The 10296-nt window shown below is 42.9% G+C and overlaps 1 protein-coding gene across 1 annotated transcript; it reads left to right on the top strand.

The window, feature by feature from the left end:
• Positions 1-334: 334 nt before the first annotated feature.
• Positions 335-7993, top strand: mfap3l (microfibril associated protein 3 like). Its single transcript, XM_010780120.1, has 3 exons — positions 335-474; positions 1813-2218; positions 5977-7993. The coding sequence occupies exons 2-3, from the start codon at positions 1900-1902 to the stop codon at positions 7011-7013; spliced, it is 1356 nt and encodes a 451-aa protein (XP_010778422.1). The 5' UTR covers positions 335-474; positions 1813-1899; the 3' UTR covers positions 7014-7993.
• Positions 7994-10296: the final 2303 nt, after the last annotated feature.

Below are 10296 nucleotides of genomic sequence, written 5' to 3'. Positions count from 1 at the left end.
TATTGTGATGTTAATACTTTTGTAGTTTTACTTGATTTGCAATTCAGGAGTTTTACTTGTAACATAGTATTCCTACACTCTGGTAGGCTACTTCTACTTTTACTCAAGTAGCCTACAAGTTCAGAGTAGCCTAGTTCTCCCACCTCTGATTATATGTTCTACCAGTACAAGACAGACATATTATCTTCTTAAAATGTACTGAAATGCAATTAAGGTCCCATTTCAGGGTTGGTATGAATGCTCATACAGGGCAAGGTGTTATTACTATACACCGTAGTCTTAATAAACATGTAATTGCTCCACCTGCTCTGCATACACCACTGGGCGATGTTTCCTCCAGTCTTTAGTCTGGATCTGCAGGTTATAGCGGACTATTATCGGTAGGGGGAGGATGGAGATGCGGAGGAACAGCTAACGACGGACATCCACTCCTCTGGTGTTCCCCACTAAACGTTAACAACGACAGACAATGATGTGAGTATACATATATGTATTTATAACCTGTAAATTATCTTATTAAATAGGCTTTACGTCAACGTTTGAGCTGCTGACGTCGACGTTAAGTTGGTCGTTTGCAGGAGGTAACGTTACCGCAACCCTCGACATAAATGCAGCTTTGACGTCATTCACTTTATTCCTATAATATGTTTCGTTAACTGTAGTTACACTTAAATAATGTGTCATATTATGAAAGAGCTACCTCGCTTGTTTGCACATTTCTAGAAAGGGTCCCGTGATGTAAAACCCTCCAGCACGTAGCCGTGTCCCACGCCCTTGTTTTGTGATGTCTGGCGATCAAACTGCACGAAATCTTCAAAGCTTTTTCATATGACATGACTGATGTAATTCAATAAACTATTATTCTTGAAGATGTCATCATCGGTGAGCATTTAAAAGCCGGACATGCGATCTTCTGGGGCTTTATGTGTGGGAAAAACGAAGCGAACTGGGAATTAGACAGATCCCACATACAGTTCCGTTATGTTTCATTGGTTTTGTTTTTCCTTCAAATCCAGCAAAAAAAATGCATCTCTTATAACACAGGATACATCTGTTAGTTTAATTTAAGTTTCAGATGACCTAATGTAGCTATAATGCACGTTTTGGATACCTACATGTACTGTGAATGTTTATAGCTGCTTTTAGCTGTGAACACGTAGTCTTTGTGTAACAGACTAAATGCAGTCATGAATGAACATGAATGCTCAATAATGTAAGATCAATAGTACAGGCAATGATTTCAGTGCTGATGGATGATGTGAGATCATACATCTACAACACAATGACTTTGGAGGGGAACATGTTTATTTCTTCCATTTATAGTATAGGTAATGTATATAGTTAAATTATATCTTTGCACCTTTGGTGTGGGTTGATTAAAGAACAGCTACTTGCAGATTTGACCTTGGGCGATAGTGCATTTTGTGATGGCATTTGTCAAAGATTGTGGGTCAACACTGTGAGAAACTATATGAATCAGCCGAGCCTACCATAACAAAATATTGAAGCTGGCCAACAACATTGTCTCTGACCCCAACCAAGTCCTGAACCGTGAATATTAATTGTTATCAAATCAGAGGTACCTGGTCCTATATTTAATGAAGTTACTGAAGCACTCTTTTGAGCACCAGTTAATCCTCAAATAAATACAGAGGTTAAACCCAGTTCAAATGTACGATAGAGGGTCCAGATAATGCTGTCTTCAGTAATTGTAATAGTATGTAAATGTCTGTTTCCTTGTATCGTGCTGCTGTGTTGTTAAGTCCTGCAGCATTATGACTAACACATGTCATTCACCTTCTTGTTTTCTAGTGAGGTGTTTCAAGCCACAGAGCTGAATACCAAATTGCCTTCTACTACAAAGAGATAGCCAGTGTGCTGGATGGATAACCAGGAGGCATGACAGAGTCTCTTCCCCCGCGGGTGACGCACCAACAGTTGGAGAAAATGCAGTGGGCTGGAGGATACGTTTTCCTGATCCTGGCATCCCTTATCGCCTCTCACACCACCGGGGCCTTATCAGTGGACACGGACGCAAACCAAACAGAGAGCGGCAATGTGACAGACGGATTTGGCCCGGTTGTGTTCACAAAAGTGAGCCAGATAATTGCCCGTGAGGGGAACTGTGCGCTGATTGATTGCAATATCACCGGGGAGCCGTTCCCCAGTGTTCAGTGGTTCAACTCCCATGGAGAGCGCCTGGACACGGAGACTAATGGTAAGACAGATTGTACCGTTACTTAAAACTCCTGCTCTCTTTGTCACCAGCGATGCTAGGAGTGTCTGGGTTATTATTCACTCGGAATTTGGCTTCTGAAAGTTAACATTTATGTGCATAATATAGTTGTAACACTTGAATTAGTAGTCAGCACATGCACAGTTTCCAACAGGATATGAACATTCTCCTCAGTCTGCTCAGTGTGTATTAACATGGTTCACATTCTGTATCTCAAAATCTCAAAGATAGCCAGGGGGCATTTATGAGATGTGCGTACACGCTATAAAATGGCCACACATCCATTTGATCCGCTATTAAGGGTAGTATTGGCCCGCTGCCTGGCTCAGTGACACTTCCAGGTGTCGCATATTGTATTCGGCCAATCGTTTGTGTCGCAGAAATAAACCCGGAGGACTCAAGTTATGGGCAAGAATCTGCACACTACTTATTATTTTGTACTGTGTTTTCTGTGGCAGTATGTCTTGTTTTGAATAAACCAGTGCATTCAATTAAAAAAAATTCATACATTTGGTCCAAAAATCCTTCAAAGAAACGCCCATAGCTCTGGCCAGATCTCACCTTGGTGGACAGTCTATTAATATCACATTACATATCACCCATCCCTAGAAACAGATATTTCCTTTAAAGTGTTATAACTGGCATTCCTAATGTAGTATACAATACGTATATAAGGTCTTAAGGATACTCACCCAAATGTGCTTCTCCGGGGGTGTTTTCAGCTTAGTCACAGGGAAATATGACGGTGGTGGGTCCTGACGGGTTCTGGCGCTGTGCATCATTTAAAAGGCACAGCCAGTGTGGAAAACAGTACTCTCAGGTGTTTCAGTGCGCATCGTAGAATACCAATCACAGAAAGGGTTGAAGTACACCTTGTCTCTTTTAGGAGAAAAGAAGAACTGTTAAAAATGTACATGCTACACTCAAAGAACAGGAAATCACGTTTTTCAAGATGACTGCAAGGTTATGACTGCAGATATGTTGAATTAAGTGAATCTTCTGTTACATGGGAAAGATATTTTGTATATTCAAGGACGAGACAGGAAACCTTGTGCAACGGTTTTTTTTTGTCATAGTTCCAGACGTTTCTCTAAAACGCCCTCATGTTGAGAAGTCGGGATCGGTTCTCAACAGATTTGGCTAATTATTTCACATTTGAACACAGATTATTTCCTTGCTGTTTGCTAATTCGATTCAGGAAACCATTTAAAGAGGTTTTTAGTTTAGATTTTCATTAAAGCCTCCTCCGCCTGTGTTTTGATGACTGTGATTCACCTGAGGAAGGGAACAGACATTGTGATGCTTCTCCTAAAGCCGGCCTGTTGAAGCCTGCCATCAGAGTGTTGTTATGACTCACAAACCCAGAGCAGTGTCTGCACCATCATAGAGATTCTCCCCTGGGCGACACACAGGAATATAATGAGCGAGGAGGATGTTTCCCTCACAGCAGGCAGCACTTCCAGAGCAGTGACTCCAACCTGCCTGCTCTTGTTTCCTCTGCAGATATCTGGCATTTATAAGCTGCCTTTTCCCCTTCCTACAAAGTTGCTTGTAGTATTGGGCAGCGCATCAATCGCATCAAATGGTCCGGTGATTGAGGTTAAAATTAGAAATGTGATTGAGGTTAAAATTAGAAATGTCTCAGTGGAGAAGGCGGATGGGCGGGACGTTGTTGTCGGCCTGGCTGCGTTTCCTGAACCCCATTCATCTCCTCCAGAGGATACCAGTGTGGGAAATCAATCGTTAGTGCTTGAAGAAGACGGGGGAATCGTTTTATCGTCTCCTCCAGACCTCAGACTATGGATTTACAAACGCCTTCTGTGATATCTGTCTATCATTTTCCTCAAGACTTTGCTGCATGTGGATGAAATGCTGCTCTGGGGGTTGTCATTTTTATCAGGAGCGGTATTAAGCCAAAGGTATACAAATACAAATAACTGTTGACAGTATACAGCCAGCAGCCCTGTTAGCTTAGCATAGCTAGCATACAGACTGACTTATCCGAACAAATGCCAAAACAACCCTGGGTTTACCTCCTTTGTTTAAAAGGACACTACTTAAATTACACTTAAATCCCTAACAGGACAAGTATCCAAATATCATGCATGTGTTTTTACCATTTGTATTTTGCTGAACTCGCAGAACGTCAACCTCTAGGGTCCATCACAGAAGCAACATGACTGCAAAGGAGGGACATTTAAGTTATTCAAGGGTTATTAAGTATAACAAAAATCATATACTGTATATAATATCCATTTCATTTGCCTTCAACACAGCTTTGTAGGAATATTGTCTTTTTACAGTAAAAAGGCCAAAGGGTGTATGCTCATAGTTCCCCTGTTTTAAGTCTTTGTGCTAAGCTAAGCTAACCATCTCCCGCCTCAGCTTTATGTTGAAAAGAGAGACACGAGCGTGGCATCAATCTTCTTAACTAACTCTCCCACAGAAAGCAAATAAGCGGATTTCCCTAAATGTCAAACTATCCCTTTGAACCGCACAAAGGGTGTCACATCACAATAAAGCTTGATCACTCTATCAGTCAGAATCACCACCTTATTACTTAGATAAGAACTGATAAACAAAGCAAATAAACCCGACACTCATGCATCTACCACCGGTGTCCACTGAATGGCTCGGCAGGTGCTCTGTAGTTCTGGTAGTGTACTGTCACCGGTTAACTCACTTTGCCTTGGTTTGAACAGTGTGCTTTATCATTTGACCTAATTGTGAGTTTGAAGATGGTTTATTTTGTAATGTGAGAGAAACAACCCTTAAACCTCTCCAACATGTAAATGGATCGTCCTTGCTTTGATTACTCAAACCTCAGCACACAGAGCAGCCCCACCTGTTTAAATATTGAAGGCACGGTCTCTGCTGCCCTTCTATCTGAACAGACAAGCCGATATAAATATACCCTATTGATCATAAAATGGCTGTTAATTTCAGCGCCAAACGTTGAGCAAGGCGCAGATGGAGGCTTATGCAAGAGGGTACACTGCTGCTTTCAAATGTTAACAAACCGCTGCTAGGCTCCAAGACACTTGTTATTTTCCATTGCTTTAGTGCCAAAACAATGTGTTCTCTTGAGCTTAAAAAGAGTCAGTGCAGAAGTGCAACATCAGCACATCTGAATAAGCAATTCCTATTGGAGAGCAGCTGCAACAACACTGCAGGAGAGTTCACTGTTGATCACACGGGGGAGGGGAACAGATGCATCAAGAGGATTTCAGGATTTAAACCTTGATTGTGAGTTACTGGGCAAACTGCATGTTCACTGGGTTATGCAGTACCAGTCCATAATGTCTTTTTTTAAATAACAGGTCAGCAATGTGTGTACTCTGGTACCGAAAGAAAAGGATTTGTGGTTGTAGCTTTTTTTCCTCGTACTTGGCTGTCATTTTGATAGCTTTGGCTTTTCACTTAAATAATTGGTTGGATCTCATAATGTGGAACAGTCGTACAATTCCCTGGACATCTTCAAGTCATCATTAAAAACTCACCTGTTTTTTCTCCCGATTCCGATCTTTTGAAAATCACGTGATCGGCTCCGATCCCCGATCACGTGATCGGATCGGGACATCTCTAATTATTGTTATTATGATAAATGAAGAAAATCACAAGTGAATCATACAGGTTTTAATTAGAGAAGAGCTGCAATAACACAACCCAAGTTATAATTAATCATAGTTTGTTTTACGCAGTGTTTGCCACACTCATGACTGTCCTCCGTTCCTCTGCAGGGGAGAAATGGTGGCTGATGGAGTCGGGGATCCTCAACATCACCAACATCGAGTTTGCAGACCGTGGGAAGTACACCTGCATGGCGTCCAACGCTCTGGGCAGCTCTAACTGCACGGTGACGCTGCGTGTGGTCATCACTAACGGCGACATGGGCGTGTACTACATGGTGGTGTGTTTGGTGACCTTCACCATCATCATGGCCCTGAACATCACGCGCCTCTGCATGATGAGCAGCCACCTGAAGAAGACGGAGAAAGCCATCAACGAGTTCTTCCGCACCGAGGGCGCCGAGAAGCTTCAGAAGGCCTTCGAGATCGCCAAGCGGATCCCCATCATCACCTCGGCCAAGACGCTGGAGCTGGCCAAGGTCACACAGTTTAAAACCATGGAGTTTGCGCGGTACATCGAGGAGCTGGCGCGCAGCATCCCCCTGCCACCGCTCATCATGAACTGCCGCACCTTCATGGAAGAGATCCTGGAGGTGGTGGGGGTGGACGAGATGAGACACACCTTCCTCAGACAGTCGCCCGAGGGGTGCCGCGAGATCGTGACCAGGAGCATCGGGGCGAGAGACGTGTTCACCATCCTGCAGGAGAGGGAGATGGAGCGAGGGCGAGAGAGGGAGCGCAGCGAATCGCCCGCCGCCGACTCGGACAACTCGTCGGTCCACGAGCAGCCGCAGCACATCGCCATCCAGGTGTCGGTGCACCCGCAGCTCGCCATCGAAGGTTGCTGCAGCATCGAGGCTCCTCCCCCTCAGCCAGAGACCACGCCCTCATCGCCCCCCCCCTCTTCCCCACCTCCACTCCCTCCTCTGGAACAGGAGGAGGAGGAGGAGCCTGAGCTGGAGCCTGAGGCAGCAGTAGAGCAGGAAGTGGAGCAGGAAGTGGAGCAGGAAGTAGAGCAGGAAGTGGAGCAGGAAGTGGAGCAGGAAGTAGAGCAGGAAGTAGAGCAGGAAGTAGAGCAGGCAGAGTCCGAACCCATAGCCGACAGTAAACCCGCCCCCTGCCAGGTGTTCTACGAGAGCCACGTGTGACGAGACAAACGAACCCTTGAGGAGCGAAGAGTTATCCTGCTATGCATTTCCACTCGAAGACAAAAGGTCAAATAAACAATCACATTTGTATCCATCTTTCCTGAACGAAACAATCCTGAAACCTTTGTAGGCGACTGAGAAAAGACACTTTAGCGGGTTCCCTCTCTGGACTCTCATGCTTGAATGTACATGGCAGGGGTAATCAATGTTATTAATGTAATAAGCAGCGAATTGTAAAGGATCACGTGATTTTCATAGCTCAGATTTGATGATTTCTTTACGGTTTTTAGTTTCTGACAATGCGAGGGGTTTTATGACTTACTCCAGAAAACTGCCTCAAGCTGGTCTTCGTGCCGTTTCCTCAAACCGTGAACACTAAGCTTCTTTCATCCGCTCCAGAATCACATCCAGCTTCTGCAGAGCTACAGCTGATCTGCTGTTAGTGAACAACGTCCTGCTCAAATAGAGATGCATGCTCGGTCATTACTTCATGATTGTACGGCCTACTGTATCGCTAGAAAACAAACAAACGAGTAAGCCAGGTTAATCTATGTGTGTACAGTATATTACAGGACCGGGTCACACACACCTCTGGGTAGAGTTTTTGTGTTTTAACTGAAATATTTCTAATAGTATTACCCATTGTGGTGTGATTTTGTTTCTCAGCTAGCAGTTTTAATTTAAATATTAATTAAAATATTTTTTGTTTATTTTCCTCCGCTTTGTGCTGTTTTTAATTTTTAATTTATTTAATTCCCGACCTGCTCTCGGCACCTTCTTGCTTCTACAGAGGCTTTACACTAGTACCGTTGCATTTTTGCTGCATGTGAACGTGGACGTTGGGACTGAAAGGTCCTTCTTCCTTTGCTTGGCTAACGGTCTGCGGAGGAGAGGAGCTGGACGTGTTCTGCTTTTACTGGTGCTCTTAAAGATGGCTCTTTTTTGTAGTGGATTAAATGAAAGTGCTGTGTTAAAAAAGACATTGGTGTTTTTTTTTTTGCCCAGACATAAACACAGCTTCATCTACTATGACTTCATGGCTCATCGAGGGAATTCATCTCCTTTTCCTACAACCATTCGTGTTAAAACTTGAACTGAGATAAGTCTCATTCAGAGACACGGCAAACAGGAACTGCTTATAGCTAATTCTGCTAACTTAACGCGTGCTAATCTGCCAAAAAAATATATATATACTGTATATAGAAGATAGGATACTAACATTATTTAAGCCAACCGATACACAAGGTGTTTACAGAGCTCGATATCTTCCATTGTCTGTATCTGTCTGCAGGAGAAAAGAGCAAAAAGGACAGAAAGTGTCCTAAAGATCTACACCTTTGCTTTGTTCATGCAGGAAGGTCTATATATTAACCAGTACAACAGTTGTGATACCACTTGCAACCAGACAATTTACAGTATACTAAATACACCCTGTTTTAATCAACAAAAATACTTAACAAAACATTTCCATAACTTTGTCAACAAAGCAGTTAAACAGGGTGATATTTATGAGTTTTTGCTGCCCTTGCCAGCCAGCAGACACACAGACAAGTGTCTGGTTCCGACGGCCATGAATTATAGATGTTCTGTAACGGGACACGAGGAGAAGACATGAAGCAGTCTCTCCCTCTCTCTTTCAGCCACTGTTGTTTCCGAGCATCTTTTAAACTCTGAAAGCCAAAGGCTGCTCTCAACAAAGACTGCTCTGTGTCTTGGGAAGTGGAGGGCCCCCATCGCCTCCCCCAGACTGAGCTCAAAATCTCTCTTAATCCACTACCCCCCCCCCTCACCCTTACCCAACAGTAAATCCACTGTTAACACTAATGGTGATGCAGACAGACACTGCACTGTTAAGCTGTTTCTAAGCAGCAAGACAACAACCAGACCACACAGTGAGGTGCACTGGAGGTATGGGTACAGAAGGGGGCAGAAGTAAATCAACTACAGACTACAGCTGTGAAATTATTGATTAGTTGAGCTTTGATGCCCCCTACAGGAGGAGGTCACGATCAGGGGCGGACTAGGACTCTCGACCGGCCCACTTGGGTACCGCTAGTAAATTGTTATTTTTGATTAAATGTTTCCAAATTCAGCAATATTTTGTGGGCAACTGCTTGTTAATAAGATAGATTTACTTTTTAATGTTGCCTCATTTAGATGAATAGAAAAGGAAAAACATGAGTGTAAGAACAATAATTTACAGTTTGAAAATAAAACACTACTAAAATGTCCACTTACTTGTTCCTGAGCTTTTTGTTGGTTAACGAGGTGCTTTTAAAAACGTCTCCTGCATTCATTCTTGACCCTAGAAACAGCAACACTAAGAACATTGTATCTGTTGATGAAGACTGCGAGATGGGGTGGAAATAATTTGAAGACATGATTATATTCTTTAAAGTCAGAAAAACAAACATGTCTTTTTCGTCGTGTTATTGAAACATGGAGATCTTGTTCCTTACAGGGATGAAACATTGTAATAAACCAAGAAAAAGAGACTCTTATGGCCAGGGCCGCCTTAATGCACGGGCTGACCTGGGCTGAAGCCCAGGGGCCTACGGAGATCGGGGGCCTATCATGAGCCAATTAAAAAAAAAAAAAAAAAAAATTCAATTTTTTTATTTTTTTATTTCGGGTGTTTTAAAAAAAAAAGTTAAATAAACAAAGTCTTGGCTTTCAGAATATGAAACTTTCATTTCCAAAATCACACGATAAATACATTTTTGAAGCTTGTAAAGGGAAGACAACAGCTCTCCCTCGCCACTCTGCTGTTCCACAGCGCCGCCCCCCTCCCTCCACTGAAATTATTAATGTAAGACGTATAGTAATCATAGATAACACAGCAAGGTCCGTTACAGTTTATCTTCATCTGATTTAAAAAAAAACAAAGTCTTGGCTTTCAGAATATTAAACTTGTTTCGGCAAATTCAGATGATAAATACAACTTTGAAGTTTGTAACGGCATAATTACAAGCGGAGAACGGAGTAACTTGACGTCACAGCAGGCATAACAACAGCCGGTGTTTTCCCCGGGAAACAAACACAATACACACAAACGCAAATATACACAAACACACACACGTCAGAATGAGAATATGTTTCACATGTGACTTATTCAAATTGCGAGTGATTGAGTGAAGAAAAAGTTTGAGAGTGGCGCTCGGAAAAGGAAATTGTTGAGGGAAAAGGAGTTTCGAAACAAGCAGCTGTTACAAAAAATGCCGAAGCTTACAGGTTATTTTAAACCTGTAGGCCAGGATGAGGAGGAAGGACAGATGAGTTCTGT

This window comes from Notothenia coriiceps, unplaced genomic scaffold (assembly GCF_000735185.1).
Source record: "Notothenia coriiceps isolate Sejong01 unplaced genomic scaffold, NC01 NC01_scaffold00021311, whole genome shotgun sequence".
Taxonomy (NCBI): domain Eukaryota; kingdom Metazoa; phylum Chordata; class Actinopteri; order Perciformes; family Nototheniidae; genus Notothenia; species Notothenia coriiceps.
Note: the sequence above shows the minus strand (reverse complement) of the source record. Positions and strands in the feature narration are given on the sequence as shown.